The 25254-nt window shown below is 42.8% G+C and overlaps 1 protein-coding gene across 3 annotated transcripts in view; it reads left to right on the top strand.

Annotated features, from left to right (window-relative positions):
• The window catches only part of CFAP251 (cilia and flagella associated protein 251), a 171579-nt gene that overhangs the window by 24089 nt on the left and 122236 nt on the right, over positions 1–25254 (top strand). For 2 of the 3 annotated variants that reach the window (XM_033957400.1, XM_033957402.1), the window contains exons 4-7: positions 2596–2751; positions 7035–7144; positions 7226–7334; positions 23150–23230. In XM_033957400.1, the coding sequence (XP_033813291.1) occupies positions 2596–2751; positions 7035–7144; positions 7226–7334; positions 23150–23230 (456 nt within the window). The remainder of the gene's footprint in view (positions 1–2595; positions 2752–7034; positions 7145–7225; positions 7335–23149; positions 23231–25254) is intronic. The other variant, XM_033957401.1, reaches the window with a different exon arrangement.

Here is a 25254-nt window from a genome sequence, read left to right as displayed (position 1 = left end):
TATTTCATTTCTTGGTATATCAATTGACTGATGTTAGTATGCATTTTTTTTTTTTTTTTGCTACTTCAGCTTGTCTGCGGTGTTCTTTGCTCACATGTTTAAAGACAATAGACTGTTTTCAGTCCAATTCTTTATATGTGAGTTCGCAAACCATTGGACCCCTGAGGAAGGCGTATTCGCCGAAACACGGACCGTGTAGGGTCCGGGTGGATTTTTATCACAGTATTTTTTATCATTGTAGTTTTTTAATTGAATTTTCATAGTTTTATATGTCAGTGTTTAATAAATTATCTCCAGAACATCTGCATCCACAGTTTTTGGTTTTGTTTTCATCGGTGGATTGTTTTCATTGTGGGTCATTGGGTCTCCCCATTTTTCTTTGTTGTACTTATTTTCCTTTTGAACATTAATTGAAAAAAAAAAAATTGCCTTTAACCCCAGAACAAGTTTTTAAACTTCCTGCAGTGACCACAGTGTGCTCTACTAGTTCATGCAGTAAGAGAAAAGGTGCCACCTTGTCTTTTTGAATCCTGCTTGATTTTGTGAGGACTTCGGCTGTTTGTAAACCAACCATACATTTTGTTTTTAGCTTTCACTTTCTAGCACCATTCCTTGAATGTGCTGTTTTATTGGAAACATAGGTGAATGTGAAAGAGTGTTTTGTTAAAAAAAAAAAAAAAAAAGAGGTGCCTCCATAGATTTTTAATCCTGTTTGTTTTTGTGAGAATGTTAACTGTTTTTACACTGACTATAAATTATGTACATAACATAAGTAAATAAATACTGCCATCTCCAGATCAGACCTTCGGTCCATCAAGTCCAGCGATCCACACACGCGGAGGCCCAGCCAAGTGTACACCTGGTGTAATTTTAGTCACCCATATCCCTCTATGCCTCTCGTAAGGAGATGTGCATCTACTTTGCTTTTAAATCCTAGAATGGTGGATTCCGCAATAACCTCCTCTGGGAGGGCATTCCAGGTGTCCACACTCGTTGCGTGATGCAGAACTTCCTGATATTTGTCCTGGACTTGTCCCCCCTTAGCTTCAGTCCATGTTCTCTTGTCCGTGTCACATTGGACATTGTAAATCATTTTTTTTCCTGCTCTATTTTCAGTATTTTGAAAGTCTTGATCATATCCCCTTGCAGTCTCCTTTTCTCAAGGGAGAACAATCCCAGTCTCTTAAGTCGTTCCTCGTATTCCAAGTTCTCCATACCTTTTATTGGCTTCGTTGCTCGTCTCTGCACCCTCTCCAGGAGTTTTATATCCTTCTTTAGGTTGTGAGACCAGTGTTGGACACAGTATTCCAAGTGTGGTCTGACCATTGCTCTATAAAGTGGCATTATAACTTTCTCCGATCTGCTCAACATTCTATTTACTTTCTTTGCCGCTGCCGCGCATTGTGCCAACGGCTTCAGGGTCCTATCTATCAGTACACCCAGGTCCTTTTCTTGTTCACTCTTGCCCAGAGTTGCACCTGACATTCTATACTCGTGTTCCTTGTTCTTTCTGCCTAAATGCATTACTTTGCACTTTTCCACATTAAACTTCATCTGCCATTTCTCCGCCCATTTCTCTAACTGACACGTCACTCTGGAGTTCCTTGCTATCCTTCTGCGATCTGATTGCCCGGCATAGCTTTGTGTCGTCTGCAAACTTGATGATCTCACTGGATGTTCCTTCTTCTAGGTCATTGATGAAAATATTAAATAAGATGGGCCCAAGTATTCAGCCCTGGGGCACACCGCTAGTCATTTTTTCCGTCTGAGAACTTCCCATTTATGTCCACTCTCTGCTTTCTGTTCTCCAGCCATTTGCCTAGGGGTTTTTTTTTTTCACTGAATATGCTGTCTCAATATGCTTTTTGGAGACATAGGTGAATATGAGAGAGCGATTTGCCTCAAAAGAAGGGGGGAGTGGTTTTTTTCCCCCTTCTAGATAAGGCTCTGAATAATTTGTAATGTAAGCACTTTTGAAGCACGATGGACACTTTTTGTTAGCTCTATTAGACATGATATCACACCAAGATCACAATTGGTTTGTTGATGTAATACTATTAAGGCACATATAGATATAGATTTTGTCACAACCATCTGTTTTTAGACAAGTACACTGGACAAACACACTTTTATGTCTGTTTTACTTGTGCATGTTCCTTCATTTTATTATATTTAACATTAAATGTTATTACTTATGAATTGTTTGTTATAGAATATTTTATTGGACTAACTCAATGCATTTTATGCATTTCAAAGGTAACCCCTTCTTCAGATCAGAAATAAGCAAATGTTGACAAATATCAGTATATATAAGGGAAAAATATGAAAGCATTTCAGTGATAGTTTCACAGGAAGCAGGAGAGATGGGTGGGTAAATAGGAGACAGAGAGGTGTATAAGATAGCCAGCCAAGCAGGCCACACAATCAGCAAGTATAAGTTGAAACATCTAATTTGGATGTTTGAACGTATATGTGGGTTTTCAGCAGTGCTGCCTAAATGGATAGCATCGCTGAAACCCACTGAGTTGGGCGTTTCAAATGATACTTTCTCCATGTGCAGAATGTAACCCTCCTTGTGTCCTGTGATAATTGTAGGTGTTCTTGTTACAGAGTTTGTCTTGGGCATTTGGGCTTAACAGCAGGTTGGCTGTTCATAACCTTCACGATGAAGATCAGAGGATCATTGCCTACACGTGTGCTCACACTGTTGTCATACACGATTTCTTCAACAGTGCCCAGCGCTTTTTACAGGTAAAAGGTTCCATCCTCAGCAAAATGAGCTTGGAGAACTGAAATGGCCCTTACTAAATGCTTCATTTTATAGTTTATTTTTGTAACCTGACAGTTAATTAAGTTTCAAGTTTTATTAAAAATTGATATAATTAATTGCCTATCAAAGAATTTCTAGGTGAATTACAAGTATATTTTTAAAAACTAGTTTTGCAGTCTGTTACATTAACGGGTGCTAGAATAGATGTGTAGACTTGGGCATTTTTTTCTTTCTTTCTTTCTTTCTGTATGTCTGTCTTTCTTTCTCTCTCCTTGCCCCCTTTCTTTCTTTCTTTATGTCTGTCTTTATTTCAGTCTCTCTCCCTGGCCCTCTGTCTGTCTTTCCTGCCTGCTGTCTGTCTGTCTTTATTTATTTATTTATTTATTTATTTCTGTCTCTCCCCCTTAGCCAGTAGGAACTCTTCCCTGCTCCCCCTGTCCAGCAGTAGCCCTTCTCCCTTCCTTTGACCTCCTCCTTGTCCAGCAGCACCCATTCCCTGCTCCCCCTGTCCAGCAGTAGCCCTTCTCCCTTTCTTTAATCTCCCCCTTGTCCAGCAGCACCCCTTCCCTGCACCCCCTGTCCAGCAGTAGCCCTTCTCCTTTCCTTTTAGCTCCCCCCTTTGCAACAGCAGCATTTCTCTTCCCCGCCCCTTCCCTGGTCTTCCTTCTCCCTCATTCCCTCTATCTCCCGAAAAGGGTGCTGCTGCAGCATTCCCCCCATGGTCTCACACAGCCGTTAGCAGCATTTCCACCCCCCCGGATCTCACACAGCCGTCAGAAGCAGCATTCACAACTTGCTGTTCCTGCTTGCTTCAGTCCTTCGTCTGCCGGGTCCCACCTACTTTCTGTTTCCGCGAAGGCAGGACCCGGTAGCGAGGAAGGTCTGAAGCAAGCAGGAGCAGTGAGTTGAAGCCTCCCTCCCTGCCCTATCTTCCTTCAATGCCGCCCTAGCCAGGAAGCGATTATGGCCATGCTCTGGGGGCTCTAACACTGTGCTTGCCAGCTTTGCTTCTCCTCCCTCCCCCCATCTCCGGTTTCGGAGGAACAGGGTCGGGAAGCCGACAAGCACAGTGTAGTCAGAAGTCAGCCGGCATCAGAAATCAGGAAATCAGCTGAGGCAGGCACTGCGCATGTGCGGGCACGGCACCACGGATCACGGACCCACCACGTGGTTTGTGCGCTAAGGGAATTATTATAGCAGATAGGCAAAACAGGTAAAAACAATACAAATATAACAATTAACAGGTACATGGAAAGACAATCCCTGGGAGAAAACACATTTAAAAAAACCCCGTGAAGAAGTAAAAGGAAGAACTACAATAATTATAGGATAGAAACATAAAAGGTTAACACAACTGGGTGTGTGTGGGGGGGGGGGGGATAAAGAAAGTTGAAGAGAGAAAAGAAAAAGAAGAAGATTTTGAGGTAGAGAAAGCAAAAAGAAAAGAAAAGAAATAATTGTAAATATTTTAAAACAAAACTCTATATTTGGTTTAGGATGAAAAAGCATCTTTAAATAGGAAGCTTTTTAGTTTACCTTTAAAATGATCTATTATTGTTTCCTCTGTCAGATATAAAGGCAAAGCGTTCCACCGCTGAGGTGCAGGTGCTTAATAGCAATTATCCTCAATGGAGGAACAGATAGTAATGTCTGATCTTTCAGCTCACTCGGTAGTGGCCTCTGCTGGCACTAGCATACCACAAGGTCCTCTCCATTGGAACCCTCTTTCCCTCTCATAGTCTTGTCTGGAATTCATTCTGAGTGCATCTGGACTCTGGTCATTAGGTGCTGGGCTGTGACTCCCTCTCCCCAACCCACTGACTTTAAAATGCTGCCTTCTCAGCACCAATTGAGCAGAAGAAACTGGGAATCAATTACAGACAACTCAATGCTGTTGACTTTTACCTGGATCTTTTCCAGTCTGTACACTGTGTTAGTTGTGGAAACTGGAGTTTAATTAAGCCAGCCCCATGTCTCCCTTGTTGCAGTGCCCTGTATCACTCTTAAATAAAACAGCCAACCAAAGAAAGCCTGCAGAATGCCCATAAGATCATTCCAGTCTCATACTACATACTCTATATGACTGGATAGCTGCCTAGTATTTTAGGATGACAGTAAGATAATCAAGGATCAGGGACTAATTACTTGCAGAGAGTACCAGTTTCTGCTGTATAAATAGCCTTTAGGTGTCAACATTGCATTACTCTTAAAACACCCTCTGTGGTTGGGTGTAGAGAATGACATGGGGACAAATTTTTCCCTGTCCCCGCGGGAACTCATTTTCCCATCCCGTCCTGGTGAGTTCTTTTCCTGTCCCTGCCCTATTCCTGCAAGCTCTGTCCTCATCTGTACAAACCTCAAACACTTTAAAATCATAAGTAGCAACATTCTAGAGCTCAGATTGTGATGTCATAATGCCTCATTCCACCAATGCCTAAGCTCTGTCCTCATCTGCACAAGCCTCAAACCCTTTAAAATCATAAGTAGCAACATTCTAGAGCTCGGATTGTGATGTCATAATGCCTCATTCCACCAATTCCTAAGCTCTGTCCTCATCTGCACAAGCCTCAAACCCTTTCATATCATAAGTAGCAACATTCTAGAGCTCAGATTGTGATGTCATAATGCCTCATTCTACCAATTCCTAAGCTCTGTCCTCATCTACACAAGCCTCAAACCCTTTCATATCATAAGTAGCAACATTCTAGAGCTCAGATTGTGATGTCATAATGCCTCATTCCACCAATTCCTAAGCTCTGTCCTCATCTACACAAGCCTCAAACCCTTTAAAATCGTAAGTAGCAACATTCTAGAGCTCAGATTGTGATGTCATAATGCCTCATTGCACCAATGCCTAAGCTCTGTCCTCATCTGCACAAGCCTCAAACCCTTTCATATCATAAGTAGCAACATTCTAGAGCTCAGATTGTGATGTCATAATGCCTCATTCCACCAATTCCTAAGCTCTGTCCTCATCTACACAAGCCTCAAACCCTTTAAAATCGTAAGTAGCAACATTCTAGAGCTCAGATTGTGATGTCATAATGCCTCATTGCACCAATGCCTAAGCTCTGTCCTCATCTGCACAAGCTTCAAACACTTTAAAATCGTAAGTAGCAACATTCTAGAGCTCAGATTGTGATGTCATAAAGCCTCATTGCACCAATGCCTAAGTTCTGTCCTCATCTGCACAAGCCTCAAACACTAAAATCATAAGTGTTTGAGGCTTGTGCAGTTAAGGCAGAGCTTATAGAAATGAGGCAGGGACAGGGACAGCAACAAAATTCATGGGGACGGGAAAATTGAGTTCCTGCAGAGACAAATTTTTTCCCCGTGTCATTCTCTAGCTTGGGCATGCTATCTCAACTCCTTAGAAAGCCACAGCATCTCTTTATGTATGATTTGCTTTTTTTGCCATTAAAAAATGAAGAAAAAAAAGGCTGAAAAGGAAATCCTGCTTGCTTTCATCAAATCTAAGCTACATTAAAGAGCAATGGCCACTCTTTAGAAAGTGCTACATTACAACTAGTGTGTAAACTCCAAGATATATTCACCCGAAGTGGTTCAAAACACAATATACAAAAATGATACCAAATACCACTTCCAGAGAGTATGTATCCAAAATTAATTCTACAATGGTTATAACTACTCAGGAAAAGGCCTCAGAATAGGAGCTTACGCAAAGTCCTATCATGGACTGAAACTTCAGCGTAACTGCTCCTTGCTCCAATCACTGGCCCAAAAAACCTGAGGGTATATTCTATACAGTTTACTTCAAGTTTGAATAAATATAATTTTTTAACTTTTTTTAGACTTTTTTTAGGACCTTTATGTAAACTATAACCTTTTGGTAAACTATAGGTACATCTCTCTATTAGTTTGCAAAAGAATTTGACAACTAAGTACTTATCTTGAACGTTGTCATAGTTCATTCAAAATGCTTTTGCCTATGGCCCTGAAGCAATGGACCGAGCGATATGTCCACGAAACACTGGCCACGTCGGCAACTTTCGGCAACTTACAGGCAACATTTGAACTAACTATGACAACGTTCAAGATAAGTACTTAGTTGTCAAATTCTTTTGCAAACTAATAGAGAGATGTACCTATAGTTTACCAAAAGGTTATAGTTTACATAAAGGTCCTAAAAAAAGTCTAAAAAAAGTTAAAAAATTATATTTATATATCATTTTTGTATACTACATTACAACTAGCCATTTTTTTAATGGGTTCCTGTTCACTAGATTTCTTTTTGCCTTCTTAGGGACATTGTAGCTGTATTTCATGTCTCTGCGTGAGTGAAGACAGAAGGTGGCTTGCAACAGCTGACCAAGGACCAGATAGCTTAATAATTATATGGGATTCTTTTTCAGGGTAGGCTTTTAGTTATGGACCATGTTTTCATTTTACAAAAAACTTTCCTTGAATTCTGACACATTGAACACTGTTTTACAGCATCCCTGTGCATACAATATTTGATAGCCACCCAGAAGGTGGGGTGATTACCATGGCAATGTCACAGAATGCTAAGTATTTGGCAACCATTGGTGCTGGAGAAATACAGGTAATGAAAACACTTCTTTTGTGGGTTTCTACGTATAAAATGTCAATATGGAATTAACTGTGTTTACATGTTTCTGTTGTATTTGTAAGAATGGAAATGGCCTACACTTTTCTGTTAAATATGGAGTTCTTAATGTATGTTATATGGTTTTATATATTGTAAACTGCTGTGATCTTCAACACGAAGCAGTATATAAAGTTTTAATAAACCAAACTAAACTGTTATCAAGGGTTCTGATTCCATAAATTGCACGCCAATGTTAACAACAGGGTAAATAATAGTGCGGTGTCCTGACCATGGGCTCGTACTGATTTGTACAAAGAGCATCCTTGGGGTGAACAGATTGGAACACTGACTGTCCACCAATCAAGGTGAGCTTTTGCAAATGCAGGTAATTTAGTACTAGCCATGTAGCAAGAGATAGTGGCCAGTGAATTAACTTAGCCCTGATCAGAATTTCCTTTAAGATAGTAACAAGCTCGATCTGTACTTGATCATAGGCCTTAACCCAGAAGAGCGGGGCTTGGGTGTGATTGTATGCGATAATCTTAAGGTGGCCGAATAGGCTGAAAAGGTGACGGCAAAAGTTAGAAGGATACTAGGGTGCATAGGAAGAAGTATGGCTAGTAGGAAAAAGGAGGTATTGATGCCCCTGTATAAGACTGTGGTGAGACCTCATTTACAATATTGTGTACAATTCTGGAGGCCACACCTTCAAAAAGATATAAAAAGGATGGAGTCGGGCCAGAGGAAGGCTACTAAAATAGTATGTGGTCTTCATGATAAGGCGTATGGGGATAGACTTAAAGATCTCAATCTGTATGCTTTGGAGGAAAGGCGGGAGAGGGGAGATATGATAGAGACGTTTAAATACCTACGTGGCGTAAATGCGCATGAGTCGAGTCTCTTTCATTTGAAGGAAGCTCTGGAATGAGAGGGCATAGGATGAGGCTCAGGAGTAATGTAAGGAAATACTTTTGTACAGAAAGGGTGGTAGATGCGTGGAACAGTCTCCCTGAAGAGGTGGTGGAGACCGAGACTGTGTCTGAATTCAAGAAAGCATGGGATAGACACGTGGGATCTCAGAGAGAAAGAAAGAGATAATGGTTACTGCCGATGGACAGACTGGATGGGCCATTTGGTCTTTATCTGCCATCATGTTTTTATGTTATATGTGCTAAAGTCACAATTGTTTGATCTATAATGGGTGAAATTAGAACAAATGTGTCTAAAATTACATTGGCTAGTTTGGAGGAAGTCTCATTAATAATATGCTGTGAGGTAAACCCATCAGAAGCGTACTGAGTTGTGGATCCCATCTTATTGTAGAGTACCTCTATAACAGTTATTAAGGGCACCCAGTGCAGTGCCTGTGCCACCTAAAATGGTATCCAATATTTCATGCTTGTGTCTACGCGTTTTGGTTTGGGGTGTAGCAGACTGCATATCAAACCAAGCATTGAGCATGCGTTTGTGGTTAGCAACAAACTGCAAGCAATTTGGGAAACTATGGGTAACTAAAAGCAATTTTGAAAACAAATGGCAAGTAAGGAAATGGTATTTTACATCATTTACTATAATAAAATGCTAAGCACGCATGCGCACTCTTACCTGCGTGATCTGTGATCCCTGATCCATGATCTGTAGGTCCGTGGCCTGATGACATCGAGACAGAGACGAGGCAGAGGAAATCACGAGCAGTAGAAGGCCGCGAAGCAGCGTGTTTAGAATGCTGCGGACGCTGCTGGAGCTGGGAGGTTCGTAGATTGTCTCGCGGTGGGAGGGTCGGATGGGAAGGCCAGTGGGGTCTGCTGCACGGTGGCGGTAGTGACGGGGGGGGGGGGGGGGAGATGGAAACATGCTAATCAACGGTTCTACTGCACAGGGGGATGGGAGGGAAGGAGGGAGGGATAGAAAAAATGCCGGGTTCTACTGTACGGGGGGATGGGGGTACAAATGGAAAAATGCTGCTCAAGGGTTCTACTGCACAGGGGGATGGGAGGGAGAGAGGCAGGCAGGCTGGCTTCAGGGAGGGGGGTGGGGTGGGACAAAGTCTGGAAGTCAGTGAGGGGGACATAGGAAGGAGGCACTGGGGGCACTAAGGACATAGGAAGGGGCACTGAGGGCACTAAGGACACAGGACAGAGGTACTGGGGGCACTAAGGACACGGGAAGGAGGCACTGGGGGCACTAAGGACATAGGAGGCACTGAGGGCACCAAGGCATAGGAAGGAGGCATTGAGGGCATTACGGACATAGGAAAGTGGCACTAGAGGCACTAAGGACTTAGGAAGGAGGCACTGAGAGCACTAAGGACATAGGAAGGGGGCCACGGAAAGACATCCAGGCATGGCGCAACAGAGAAATACAGGCAGGTAGAGGGCCAGGGAGACAGAGACAGAAAGAATGACAGATAGACAGATAGCGTCCAAGGAGAGAGAGACAAAGAAAAACACCCCCAGATAGACAGACATCTACTCTAGCACCCGTTAATGTAACGGGCTTAAACACTAGTCTTATATAACATCATGTGGTGCATCACATTTAATCTAAAAGGGTTTTCCTTCCTGAAACAGATTGATATCAGAAAGGTAGATTATAGGAGGAGCTGAGGTGGGAAGAGGGGGAGTAGTAGGAATGCAAGATGCAAAAGAAAAAAGTCTCAGTGTTATGCTGTTGATTACTCTGAACCCATATACACTTCTCCCTCGGTATTCGCCGAGAGCCGGACTACAAAGTGTGAAAAATCACGAAAAACTTTGTGCCGGCTCTGACCCACCCCCGGACCTTACTTGGTGGTCTCAGCCTCCGATCACCTCTTTCCGTGCATGTTTGCAGGGGCCAGTGCGGGTGCTCCTCTTTCCCCTCTTCGGTGTCGGGCCGGGCAGAGCAAAGATCATTCCTCTCTGGGCTGGGCAACTTGTGCCCGCCTTACCTGGTGGTCTAGCAGGCTTTCGGGGCAGGAGCGATCTTCCTACGCTTCTGCCCCGTGCAGATCGCCAATAGGAAATGGCTCAAATGAGCGAGTCGGATGACAGCAGTAATGAATGGATCCCTGACAAAGCTAAGGCAAAACATGTCGGGTCCAAACGCTAAAATCACCAAATTGTGAAGAAGGGTGACTATTATCAAGATAAGTGAAAAATTTAAAAACAAAGTTTAAAGAAGTTTATGAAGCTAAACATTGAGGGCTTATATATAAAAAATAAAACTAAAAAATTGATAAAGCTGTGAAGCCTTGACCAGTGAGGATTTACACAGTATGCTCCCCAGAAAATAGTACCTTTAAGGATGGAGGAGTGTTGGTGGTTCTGAGGTCTTTGGCAAGACAGCTGATATGATTGTGGTATATGGGAGATGAAAGAGGTGGGATGAGAAGGTGATATCTTGGAGTATTATTTGAAAAGTTACTATTTATTTATATCACTATTAAAACACCTGTCCTACAGATATGACTCATCAACTATACGACAGGAGTAAATAATATAGTTACCATCCCCTAGCGACTTTTCTTCCGAAAGCAGTTGTCCATTATGTCTGCAGAAGCAGCTGTCTGTGCTGTCTTCAGGTGATTTCTGAAAACAGAGACTGATAAACACATATTACCAGTACGGTTTCAGTTGAGTGATGTGTTTCCAACACTGCTGGTTGTCTGGCATTAGGATTTGGTTTAGGCTTGGGCCTAGGGCATCACACTTTGCTGTTCCAAAGGGCATGACTTTACTCTTGACCTTGAGGGGCCATAAGTCAGAATTTTTTGCACTCACTTCCTGCTGAATTGTTTAATATAATATCCTGCCAGCACACTAATGCTCACATTCTGAAAGATTCATTGGTTTGGAAAATAACAACAAAAGGACAGTGACGATACATTTAAGGTGAATTCTCCAGTGTTGACAATTGCATGGCTAATAAAAAGGATCTCTCCAAGTCTATCATAAGGTAAACTCAGCATAATAATAATAATAATAATTTATTTCTTATATACCGCTATACTGTGAAGTTCGAAGCAGTTTACAATAAAGATACATTTTGGGTCCTCCCAGAACTCATGGAGAAGCTTCCAGATTGGTTATGGTTGGAGTGGCAGCTCATGTCTCCTATTAGGCTTCGTCATTTGCTTAGTATTAAAATGCCTAGAATAAGGAAAAGTAATAGGATATTAATGGACACATGGACAACATTAAAGTATGTTAACAACTTAACTCCTATTACTATTCAAAAATCTACTTGTCAAAATATATGGCTGAACTCCAAGATACAAATAGGCGGTTTTATGATTGTCTGGAAGGATTGGATTGAAGCAGGAATACGTACTTTAAATGATGTTATTAATGATGGTAAATTGCTGGAGTTTTCACAATTGCAACATAAATTTGGTCTTAATAAAAAACAAAGTTATAAGTGGTTGCAATTGAAGCAGGCCATTCAGGCAGGGTTCCCTGAATGGAAGTCTTTAAATACTCATTTTACTCTAGAATTCTTATGCTTCCAGGCAGATTTTATGGGTCACCAGGCCGCGCAGTGGTATAAAACATTATCTGGCTATTTAAATAAAAAACCAAGGACTGTACTTAGAGATATTTGGAGCATTGAGATTAAGCATCAAATTAATGCATCTCAATGGCCACGTATTTGGTCTTGGAGGATAAGATGTACATTGTCTGCGTCTATGAGGCAAACGTGGTTTTTCCTGTTGCATAGAGCACTCTGGACCCCTGTTCGTTTACAAAAATTGGATTGCTCCAAGTCTAATAGATGTTGGCATTGTCATCTTGAGGCTGGAACCCTAGATCATTTATTATTTTATTGTCCTCTTATTAATAATTTTTGGAAATTGATCTGGGGTCAAATAAATTGTATGTTAGAGAATCCTGTGGCCTTATCATATGACACAGTTTTGTTTGGAATGTCTATGAGGGCCAAAAGTAATAATAATAATAAATTGTTAATGATTTTAACAGGAGTTGCCATCCAACAAATAACACATAACTGGAAAGACTATAGAGGATTGAATTACTGTTTTTGGTGGAGTTCGGTGTGTCAGGTGTATGAAATGGAAAAAACATTGGCGATTAAGAGAGGTTATTATAAGAAATTGAAAGAGATGTGGGGACCATTAATTGATTACTATAATAAATAATTGTATTCATCCCCATTTAGTTTGTATAGGTTGGGAGGGTGGATGGGTAGGTTTTATAAAATTGAGATGGGTAATATTCGGAAAGGGAGGGAAGGGAAGTAATATGTGGTATAAAATGATTGTAGAGATACAAGTGAAGAATGTATAATATGACTTGATTTATTGTACACTTGTTTGCATAATGTAAAAAGGAATAAAGATATTTAAAAAAAAAATAAAGATACCTTTGACAGTACATGGGATAGAAACGGTTTACAATAAAGATACATTTAGTCAGTACATAGGATGCAAGTGGTTTACATTAAAGACCTTATACTGCATATTAAACAATTCTGACAGTTAAAAATAGCCTAGAGCAAGCTTGTGAATAAGATTACTATTGTGCTTCATTGACAATGGGAATGCTGGCTGAGCCACATTGTTTCAGAACAAGTGAGCATCAGTGTTCCCGCTAAGCTGCGCTGGCGTGCGCTGGCGCACAAAATATGACATCGCAGCGCACAAGTTTCACGTCACAGCGCACACTCGAGCGGAGGTGAGAGGAAGCGGCGGCGGTCTGCCCTGATCGCCTAAGATGCAGCAGCGGCGGCTCCTTTCATGATCCCCGGGATCATGAAAGGAGCCGCCGCTGCTGCATCTTAGGCGATCAGGGCAGACCGCCGCCGCTTCCTCTCACCTCCGCTCGAGTGTGCGCTGTGACGTGAAACTTGTGCGCTGCGATGTCATATTTTGTGCGCCAGCGCACGCCAGCGCAGCTTAGCGGGAACACTGGTGAGCATACTGCTACTCTGTACCTTGGAGCACACCCTCTGAAGCCTGTTCCTGTGGGACACCAGTCTCTGCCTCTTGTGAGTCACTTCACTGTTAATGACCGAAAGTCCACAGCTGCTGCTTAGAATTGTCTTTGAATATCATGTTTGTTATGCCAATATTCTAGACTTCTCAACTGAATTAATAAAAGAAATGCACTATAAGAGATGTGATTAATATAATTGAAAATATTTTTTAACCTACTTGAATGACGGGCATACCTTCAACGCCTGCCTGTCTTTTTCAATCTCTTATTTCTCTGTTGTTGAGTAGTGTGTGCCAGTCTGGGCATCATCTTCACCCACCAGTCTTGTTGATGTTCAACTGCATACCTCAATGCAGGGGTAGGCAATTCCGGTCCTCGAGAGCTCCACGGAGCCAGGTCAGGTTTTGACGATATCCACAGTAAATATGCATGAGATAGATTGCATCTCAAGGAAGCAGTGCATGCAAATCCATCTCATACATATTCATTGTGGATATCCTGAAAACCTGACCTGGCTCCGGCTCTCGAGGACCGGATTTGCCTACCCCTGCCTCAATGCAACATGGCTCGTACTCTTTGTCCAACCCCATTACGATGGCCTCGTGTTCTATCCAACACTGAACTCCTGCGTTGTGTCAGGGCTGTGACAGCAAGGTTTATCTAGAACAGGGCTGCCAAAGTCCAGTCCTCGAGATCTACTGGCAGACCAGGTTTTCAGGATCTCCACAATGAACATGCATGAGAGAGATTTGCCTACCAAGAAGGCAGTGCAGGCAAATCTCTCTCATGTATATTCATTGTGGATATCCTGAAAACATGGCCTGCCAGTAAATCTCAAGGACCGGACTTGGGCAGCCCTGATCTAGAAGAAATAAGATCATTGCTACTACTACTATTTATCATTTCTATAGCGCTGAAAGGCGTATGCAGCGCTGTACCTTTAACATACAATAGTCCCTGCTCAGAAGAGCTAACACTCTAATTTGACAGACAGGACATCTCAGGGTTGGAAAGATTATGGTAGAGGAAACGATACAGTGGGTATAGGTATCATTCTGATGGGGGCCTGTTCTACGACATCTCACCACCATCTTACCTCAAGATATCCATTATAGAAAAGCACAGAATGCTTTATTTCATATGACGAGTGAATGGAGAGAGGAATGGAAGTTGGCACCTGTGGCCAGTTTAACTGTTGTGGATGGCCTGCTGTTTGACAGCCAGGATTTAATCTCCTCTATTGATAATGGTCCCACCTCAATTGCTCCTACACAGGACAGGATCAATGCAGAATTTGCCTAAAGAGATAGGGAAAGGCGAATAGTGACCTTTACAATTGCAGAGAAGTACAGAGTGTGTCTTGTGTTGTTGACTCCTGTTTGCTGACTCAGCTGGACAATGGGTTTGGCAGCTTTTCATAGAGTCAATGAGGCTGCTTTTGACTGGCTGACTACACATGGCATTGTTTGCACTCGATAAGAAATATATCTGTCAGAGCTCATACCTGAGAGACAGTTGAAACCCTTGGTCACTTGCAGGATACTTATATGCATAGCAGTACACTGGTGCCCTCAGGGCTTTATTTACTAAGATTCATTATAACTTCTAACAAAGTGAGGGGAAAAGCCTTTACTAACTTGGGGGCGATGCTCAAAGGGGTTAGTAGTGCCTGATTTGTCCACATGTTATTATGCACAGACCGGAACACAATCTTTTGAGATATATGCTAAACATTGTTGCCGAGTCTTCTTGATTATTGCAACATTATTTATTTAACAAGAACTAAGAAAAATATGGCTAGACTTAAATTTATTCAGAATACAGCAGTTAGACCAGTGGTCTCAAAGTCGTGGCCCAGAGGCCACATATAGCCCCCCAGGCACTATTTTGAGGCCCTCAGTATGTTTATCATAATCACAAAAGTAAAATAAAACAGTTTCTTGATCATATGTCTCTTTAGCTATAAATTACAATATTATTATTAAGACTTAGCCAAAAGGAAAGATTTATAGACTATAAAGAGTTTTACCTCATGCAAAATTGTCATCTATAATAATAAAATGCTAAGCGCACATGCGCACTCTCACCACATGTTCCCTGAGATCTGATCTGTCGGGATGTGACTGGTAGGAGTGCACATGTACATAAAAACATAAGAAGTTGCCTCCACTGGGTCAGACCAGAGGTCCATCTCGCCCAGCGGTCCGCTCCCGCGGCGGCCCATCAGGTCTGTGACCTGTGAAGTGGTTTCAGACCTACCTCAACCTATAACCTACCTCAAGTTTTATCTGTACCCCTCTATCCCCTTATCCTCCAGGAACCTATCCAAACCCTCCTTGAAACCCTGTACAGAGTTCTGGCCTATCACATCCTCCGGAAGCGCGTTCCATGTGTCCACCACCCTCTGGGTAAAAAAGAACTTCCTAGCATTTGTTCTAAACCTGTCCCCCTTCAATTTCTCCGAGTGACCCCTAGTGTTTGTGGCTCCCTTCAGTTTGAAGAATCTGTCCTTATTTACTTTCTCTATGCCCTTTAGGATCTTGAAGGTTTCTATCATGTCCCCTCTAAGTCTCCTCTTCTCCAGGGAGAACAGCCCCAGCATTTTTAACCTGTCAGCGTATGAAAAATTTTCCATACCTTTTATTAGTTTAGTCGCCCTCCTCTGCACTCCCTCTAGTACCGCCATGTCCTTCTTGAGGTACGGTGACCAGTATTGGACACAGTACTCCAGGTGCGGGCGCACCATTGCGCGATACAGCGGCATGATGACATCCTTCGTCCTGGTTGTAATATCTTTTTTGATGATGCCCAGCATTCTGTTTGCTTTCTTTGAGGCTGTTGCACACTGCACCGATGGTTTCAGTGATGTGTCGACCATCACCCCCAGGTCCCTTTCAAGGTTACTTACCCCTAGCAGTGTTCCCCCCATTTTGTAGCTGAACATCGGGTTCTTTTTTCCTACATGCATGACCTTGCATTTCTCTACGTTAAAACTCATTTGCCACTTTTTTGCCCAGTCTTCCAGTCTCGTTAGGTCCCTTTGCAGCTCTTCACAGTCTTCCGTGTTTCTAACCCTGCTGCAGAGTTTGGTGTCATCAGCAAATTTGATAACCTCACATTTTGTCCCCGTCTCCAGATCGTTGATAAATATATTGAACAGTAGAGGTCCCAGCACCGACCCCTGTGGAACTCCGCTCGTGACCCATTGCCAGTCTGAGTATTGGCCCTTTACTCCAACCCTCTGTTTCCTGCCTGCCAACCAGTGTTTGATCCATCGGTAGATATCCCCTTGCACCCCGTGGTTCCACAGCTTTTTAAGTAGCCGTTCATGAGGTACCTTGTCGAAAGCTTTTTGGAAGTCAAGGTAAATGATGTCTATGGATTCCCTCTTATCCATCTGGCTGTTTATTCCCTCAAAGAAGTACAGCAAGTTCGTGAGGCATGACCTTCCCTGGCAGAAGCCATGCTGGCTTGCCTTCAGTTGTCCATTGTTTTCTATGTGTTCGCAGATTGTGTCCTTTACCATTGCTTCCATCATCTTTCCCGGAACCGAGGTCAAGCTCACAGGCCTGTAGTTTCCCGGGTCGCCCCTTGATCCCTTCTTAAAGATGGGCGTGACATTTGCTATTTTCCAGTCCTCTGGGATCTCCCCAGTTTTTAGGGAGAGGTTACATATTTGGTGAAGTGTCTCTGCTATTTCGTTTCTCAGTTCTTTTATTACCCTTGGGTGGATGCCGTCCGGGCCCGGTGATTTGTCACTCTTCAGTCTGTCTATCTGTCTGAGGACATCCTCTTTGCTTACCTCTAGTTGTACCAGCCTTTCGTCGTGATCTCCGTTTATAATCACCTCGGGTTCTGGGATATTGGATGTGTCCTCTCTGGTGAAGACTGACGAGAAGAATTTGTTTAACCTTTCTGCTATCTCTTTTTCCTCCTTAATCGCTCCTTTCCTGTCTCCGTCGTCCAGTGGTCCCACTTCCTCTCTGGCTGGTTGTTTCCCTTTTACATACCTGAAGAAGGGTTTGAAGTTTCTTGCTTCTCCCGCCAGTCTTTCCTCATATTCTCTCTTTGCTTTCCTGACCTCTCGATGGCATTCTTTCTGGTGTCTTTTGTGTTCTTCCTGGTTTTCCTTTGTTGGTTCCTTTTTCCATTTCTTGAAGGATGATTTCTTGTCACTTATCGCCTTTTTAACTGCAGTTGTTATCCATGCTGGGTTTCTAGTTCGATTTTTTTTGCACCCTTTCCTAAACCTTGGGACGCACTGGTCTTGTGCCTCAAGCACTGTGCCTTTAAGCAGTGCCCAGGCTTCCTTTACGGTCTTCACCTTCCCTGAGCTGTTGCTGAGCTTTTTACCTACCATTTTCCTCATGTCCTTGTAGTTTCCTTTTCTGAAGTTGAGTGCTGTCGTTGTGGTTCTTTTCACCTTTGATGTTCCCATGTTTAATTTGTACTGGATCATGTTGTGATCGCTGTTTCCTAATGGTGCTATTACCACCACTTTCTTTGCGGGTCCCTCTAGCCCGTTGAGGATTAGGTCTAGAGTGGCATCCCCTCGCGTCGGTTCCGTGACCAGCTGCTCCATGAAACAGTCCCTTATCACTTCTAGGAATTTAGTTTCTCTCGTGCAATTTGAGAGCCCAATGTCCCAGTCTATTCCCGGATAGTTGAAATCCCCCATAATCAACACCCTTCCATTTTTGCACATCTGCCTCAGTTCGGCCTCCAGGTCCAGGTCATTTGCTTCTGGCTGTCCTGGTGGGCGATAGTACAGTCCCAATTTGATGTCAGCTCCTTCCCCTCCTGTCAGCTTAACCCATAGTGACTCCAGACTGTCCGCCCTTACTGTTGTTTCTGTCCTGGATGAAGGAATGGAGTCCTTTATATACAGTGCTATTCCTCCCCCCTTCTTGTGTGCCCTGTCCCTCCTGTAGAGTTTGTAGCCTGGCAGGGCCACATCCCATTTGTTGTCCTCTGCCCACCATGTCTCTGTGATTCCTATTATGTCTAGGTCTTTATTTCTGGCTATAACTTCTAGCTCCCCCATTTTAGTCCTTAGGCTCCTAGCATTCGTATATAGGCAATTTAAGTCCCAGTTTGTTACCTTTTCTTTTGGATTTACTCTTGATTTGATGCTCCTGCTGGTCTCCTCACGGGCTGCCTCCTCACGGTCTGCCTCCTGTGATGTGTCTATCCCGTCCTCTGCCCGCTTCTTTGCTCTTTGATAGCCCTCTGGTTCCGGCTGTTTCCTCCTTGTCTTGCTCTTTAGCTCTGATTTCCTCTCGGGTCCCCGTACTGCATCTTTGGGTTTATATCCATAAAGTGTCCATTTTGTCTCTAGCCCACTATCACCATTTGTCTCTAGTCCACTATCACCATTTGTCTCTAGTCCACTATCACCAATTCCTGTTTCAGTATCCTTGCTCGATACTGTGGTCCGATGTGTCGAGGTCAGATCGACAGTCGGCTTTCCCCCTGTTATCAGTTTAAAGTCATGTCTATGCAGTTCTGGATGTTTCGTGCCAGCATCCTCGTCCCAGCCGTGCTCAAATGCAGTCCATCTCTCCTGTGCGCTAGACAAAACTTCCTGCTCTCCACCTCGCGCCGCTGAAAGGATTCCGAGGAAGGCAGCGATGGTGAGGGGAGCCGCCGTGGCACATTCAAAATTTAACTTCGGCACCACACTCAGAAAATTTTACTTCGGCACCACACTCGTGGCTCGGCTTGAAAGAAATCGCATCGGCGCTCGCAGGCGGCCGAGGCCTGCAGCTGGTCTGGGAGAAGGGGGCGGAGCTCCTCTGCCACACGGAGAAGGGGGGGTGCGCAAGCTCCTACAGAGCCAGTGAGAGAATGTCTTATCCCCCCGAGCAGGAAAGGAAAAGAAGTGAAGAGGTGGATTTTTATTCCAGGTCCCTCCCGGCAAATGGTGGAGCGACCGAGGAAGGGGGAGCGGTGAATTGGAGCTGACCATTAAGTGCTGATGGCAGGAAACCTTTTCCCTCCCAGGGCCCAAATTGCTGCTCCCTGAGCTCTCTCAGGTCAGCCCTTGCTGACCTAATGAGCAGGTGCCTTCAGGCCAAGGAAGTGACTTTGGACCTCTTGCAAAGTAATGCTGCCAATGAGTTATCTGATTTGGTCCGTGTGTACTTTTAATTTAATATCAGTTAGAGTGGTAGTTTGGTCTTTTCAGTCTTGCATTATTGGGAGTACTCTATACAGAGCCCATCACAAGTGTTTTTCTATTAGAAGGATTAACAGCAAGTTAAAGAAAATAACATATAACAAAATAAGTTGGATGGTGTAAAAAGTCAGAAAAACTATTGGACAAGTTTCTGGGGGGAAGTTCACAAACTGTTTTTAAAGTAGACCTGGGGGTAGTTGTTGCCTTAATCATAGCGGGTTAGGTTTGTGTGGAATCTTGCTACTTTTTGGCATTCTGCCAGGGATTTGTGACTTGGATATTGGGCTTGATGGCCATTTAATCTGACCCAGAGTACCAAATAGGGCCCTGGTTATAAGGAAGGTGGTCTAATGCAGTTAAGGGAGAGAGAACCGGATGTGTCTTAAATAGAGACACTCCCACGGCAACAAGAGGGCATCCGTGGAAAATCAGAGGCGGGAAACTGCGTGGTGACACCAGGAAATTCTTTTTCACCGAAAGGGTGGTTGATCGCTGGAATGATCTTCCACTTCAGGTGATTGAGGCCAGCATCGTGCCTGATTTTAAGGCCAAATGGGATCGACACGTGGGATCTATTCGCAAAGTAAAGGCAGGGGAGGGTCATTAGGGTGGGCAGACTGGATGGGCCGTGGCCCTTATCTGCCGTCAATTTCTGTGTTTCTATGTTTCTCATATGAGGAAAAGCTGATAGGGCTCTTCTACTTGGAGAAGAGACGGAATATGATAGAGGTCTATAAAATCGGAGTGGAGTGGAATGGGTAAATATGCAAACTGATATTTCCACTTTCAAAAAATTCAAAGACCAGGAGATATACCTTAAAGTTACTTGGTAATACTTTGAAGGAGAAAATATTTATTTCACTCTGAGAATAGCTGCTCTCTATAACTCATCGCTGGAGGATGTATTGAAAGCAGATAGATAGTATATCTGGCTTTAAAAAAAAGTTTGGATAAATCCCTGGTGGTAAAGTCCAATATCTTTATTAAGGTAGACTTGAGGAAAGCCAATGCTTATCCCTCAGGAATCTTGCTACTTTCTGGGATTCTGCCAAGCATTTGTTTCCTGGATTGGCCACTGCTAGAAGCAGGATACCGAGCTAGACAGACCTTTAGTCTGACAATGTTCATGCAAATGAATGGAAATATGAAGCTGCTGTTCTGGCTTTAAAGGATTAGAGAAAATAGCTTTAGCTCAAGGAATTGGAACAACTTTTGTGGAAAAGGCAACATCCATTTCCATTCCAGGGACCTGATATTTTTTCTTTTCCTAATGCCCTCTGGTTTACTCTGTCACTCATCTTTTCCTCTGTGCTCTTAATTGGGGCCTCTTTAAAAGTGAGGTGGTATATAGGAAGATTACTGTTGCGTCTCTTCCTGGGGCTCGGAGGACGCCTCTGAGGGTGGGCGGGGGCTACTGCTGGACAGGGGAGAGCAGGAAGTAAAGGAGAAGAGCTACTGCTGGACAGGGGGGATCAGGGAATGGGGGGGTGATGCTGGACAGGGGGAGATAAAAGGAGAAGGGCTACTGCTATATAAGGGGAGCAGGGAATAGAGGGGGTGCTGCTGGACAGGGAGGCGGTAAAAGTAAGGGAGAAGGGCTGCTAGCACCCGTTAATGTAACGGGCTAAACAACTAGTTTCGTTAATAAGACATTAACTATTTATTCTGAGGCCCTCCAAATACCTACAAATCCAAAATGTGTCCCTGCAAAGGGTTTGAGTTTGAGACCACTGAGTTAGACTGATCTACAGCCTGAAGAAATATGATCATGCTACAGTGTTCTATCATGAGTTGCATTGGCTTCCTGTAGAGCAGGGGTCTCAAAGTCCTTCCTTGAGGGCCGTAATCCAGTCGGGTTTTCAGGATTTCCCCAATGAATATGCATGAGATCTATGTGCATGCACTACTTTCAATGCATATTCATTGGGGAAATCCTGAAAACCCGACTGGATTGCGGCCCTCAAGGAGGGACTTTGAGATCCCTGCTGTAGAGGCTCATATTATCTTTAAATTGGGTTGTCTTTGCTACAAAGTTGCTTTCGGCACAGCTCTGCTTTATTTGGCTGACAGATTTCTTATAGAATCCTATAAGAATGGTAGTAGATCACATGCCCTTTTCATTTTTCCATCTGTTCAGGGTTGTAAAAGTAAGAAATTTCTCGATCACACACTTTCATACCAAGCAGTCTTCCACGATAAAGAATTTCGATTGTTGTTGCTTACATCTTGCTCTTATCAACATTTTAGAACTTGGTTGAAAATCTATCTCTTTTCAAAATACTTGACCGAATAGTTTTGTAATTTTTCATTTATAATCTTTTGTAAACCGCATTGAACTTATGGTTATGCGGTCTAGAAACTCAATGTTATGTTACGTTATGCTTTTGAAATTCATTTAAATGGATGTAAATAAGGTCAGTTAGCATTCCTTCCCAATGCTCAATGCTTCAGGGCACAGAAGCAAATGATGGCCTTTAATGCTGAAAACTTACCGCCAGTTCAGGGGTAGGATTGAAAAGTTTTAATAGAAGATTCCTTGTCAATTTGGACTGAGGAAAAAAGACCATATCAGTCCCTATTATCGTCTGTTACATTGGCTCCCGATAGAGGCACGAGTACTATTCAAATTTTCTTGTATCTATTTCAAGTTGATTTGGGGAATTGCCCCAACTTAACTTTTAACTCATTTTGCGTTATATAGCCCAATGAGGATAACTAGGAGTTCTAATTTATTTGTCTATCCAAAAAATTATTGGTTGCAGATACAAGACTTTTTGGGATAGGACCCTTGCATTCCAAGCAAGTAAGCAGTAGTCCTGGTGGGGTAATTACATCGGTGGAGTCATGATGTGTTCTGGTGCATTTCGAAAAGTAATCAAATCAGCGTTGTTTAACAAATTCATTTCCTAAACTGGATATCAGGGTAGACAAAAATTTTATACTGAATATTGTTAAGTTAAGGTGCAGTATTTGTAACTATCTGTATTTTGCTGATTGTCCAGCCTTCTTCTGTGTAAACCGCCTAGAAATTGTTTGATTAATGCAGTATAGAAGAATAAAGTTATGGTTATGTTAAGTTATTTGTCACATTAAATTGTGGTTTTTGTCCTTTTTTGAAAGCGGAAGGAAGCCCATGCAAGTTTTAAGGGTTGATAGTGAGAAACAGGAATGTGTGAGAGTCCGAGCAAAAGAAAACATAAACCAGCACCTGTTCTGCTCTTAAATATAAGCCTTTAAATTTTTTTAGTGCAAACAATTTTTAAAAGGCTCATATTTAAAGATGCAGAAGCCCAGTGCTGATGTGTGCTCAGACTTCCAGTTTTGTCTTTGCATGGGCACCAGGGTCATGCTTACCACAAAACCTTTGTGTGTACATGCCAGGCACGTTCCTCCCCCTACTTTCAGTTTACACATATCAATTGCATACTGATTACTTTGAGCATGCCAAACCTATTTTTTTTTTTGTCAATGTTGTGTTTTGAGCTTCTGTCCATTTGAGAATCAGCCCCTTGAGATTCTAACCTGACTATTAATCTAAATATTATTTATGTTTATCTGTTAAAATGCTCGCTAGATGTTCCAAGGATTGTAACAAAGATTTGAAATGTGGCTTTTTATTTTTGCACCCACACTATAAACAGTAATGAATCATATTTGGTTTGGTTTCAATTATTGTGGTGGTTTCTTTTCTTTTTTAGAGGGTTTGCATTTGGAATTGGACATTAGCTACAGAAAAACCAGTCTGTAGTGTGGAGCTATCATCAGGCTTTGGTCAACAGGTAACCAGATTCCTCCTTTATCATTTAGGGGACTATACATATAAATTAAAAGTAATACATGGAGGTAAAACAAATAAGGAAATTAAAATAAGATGATACATTTTTATTGGACTAAAGTAATACATTTTTGATCAGATTTTGAAGACTATATCTTCTTTTTCAGATGAGAAAATGATAATAATAATAGCTTTATTTATATCCCGTCGTACCTTTTCAGTTCAAGACTGTATACAGTAAAGTAGAAATATAGTGTGGATACCATAGGTATCGATACAAGTGAACAGAGCATGGAGATTACAGCATTGAGATTAAACAGGGGTGCGCAGGTAGGCGGGGGTGCGCATTGGGATTGTAGGGAGGAGAGAAGGGTTCCGAAGGATCAGATCACCTTGTTGAATAAGTGGGTTTTCAGAAATTTTCTGAAGGATTGGTATGATGGAGAATTCAGGAGAAGGGCGTTAAGGGTGTTGTTCCAGATGTCTGCCTGAAAGGCTAGTGTCCTATCAAGGAATTTTTTGTATCAGCATCCCTTGGGAGTGGGGAATGAGAATAGAAGGGTTTTGCGGGAGAGGCGGGGATTGTCCTGTAGCACGAAGTGGCTCATGAGGTAGGTGGGCGAGGAGCCAAATAATGTCTTGTAGCAGAGGCAGCCAAAATTGAAGATAATTCTGGCTTCGACTGGTAGCCAGTGCAGTTTTTTTTAAGTATGGGGAGATGTCGGATTTTTTCAGGCTGAAGATCAGTCTTGCTGCCATGTTTTGGATCGCTCTTAGTCTTTTAATGTTTTTTTTTGTGGGACCCTAGGTAGATTATATTGCAATAGTCCAGTGAGCTTAGAATTGGAGATTGAACTAGCAGTCGAAGTCGAAGTAAGGGTTTAGAGTGCGTATTTTCCATAGTAGACAGAAGCATTTGTTGATTAAGATGTCGGTGTGAGCATCAAGCATGAGTTGTTGGTCAATGGTGACACCTAGGATTTTTATGGTAGGGTTGATTGGGAAGTTGCTTCCGTTTAGATTAATTGAAGAGTCGATGTATTGTTAGTCCAATAAAAAGGTATCTTATTTTCATTTCTTTGTTTTATCTCTGTTTATTACTTTTTAAAGTGGACTAACACGGCTGTCACATCACCTTCTATATAAATTAGAAATCTAAATAAACCTGCACTTACCCTCTTCTTTACAAAGTCATGCTAGCGTTTTAAGCACCGGCAAGAACTCCGACGCTCATAGAATTCCTGTGAGTGCCAGAGTTTTTACCACTGAGGCCAGTGCTAAAAAGGGCTTTGTAAAAGAGGGGGTTAATAAGGACTTTTCAAACCTATTCCACAGCTGGGCACGATTTCAAGATATCCATAGCAAATATTCATGAGTCTTCAATTTTTGTGGTTTTTCTTATTTGTTTACTAGTATTTTAGCCCGTTACATTAATGGGTGCTAGAAGTCTGGTCGGCTCTCGTAGTCCCTTGCCGCCACCCCCCCTTCCCTTTCCGCAGTCCCGACAAACCTGCCGACTATAGCAGTGTCTGCAGCACTGTACACACGCTGCTTCGGGGCCTTCTGCAGCCCCGAAGCAGCATGTGTAGAGTGATGCAGACGCTGCTGGAGTCGGCAGGTTTGGAGTCGGGACTGCGGGAAGGGAAGGGGGGGGGGCGGCAAGGCGAAGAACTTACTTTTACCAGAGCAGGGAGCCCAGCGCTGGCGGCCAGTCCTGCTGGCGAGTGTAGTTAGGTGCTGTAAGGCTGGGGACCCGCGCATGCGCACTCCTGCCACCACGGACCTATATCTCACGGAACAGGGAAAATGGAACATGCAGGTAGGAGTGCGCATGCGCGGCTAGGGTTTTTATTATATAGGATTTAAGAACCTTTCCTCTGAAAGTACATTTATACATAGGGGGGAGGGGGGATGGTATAAAGTTCTATGAAAGGTTTAATCAATAGATAAGAATATAATATTTATACGATTTTTTTGATTAAAATATTTGAAGGTAGGGTGGGGGTATAAATTTATGTATTTATGATG

Source organism: Geotrypetes seraphini, chromosome 8 (genome assembly GCF_902459505.1).
Source record: "Geotrypetes seraphini chromosome 8, aGeoSer1.1, whole genome shotgun sequence".
Taxonomy (NCBI): Eukaryota; Metazoa; Chordata; class Amphibia; order Gymnophiona; family Dermophiidae; genus Geotrypetes; species Geotrypetes seraphini.
The sequence above is the reverse complement of the archived record's forward strand: the minus strand, read 5'-3'. Positions and strand labels throughout refer to the sequence as shown.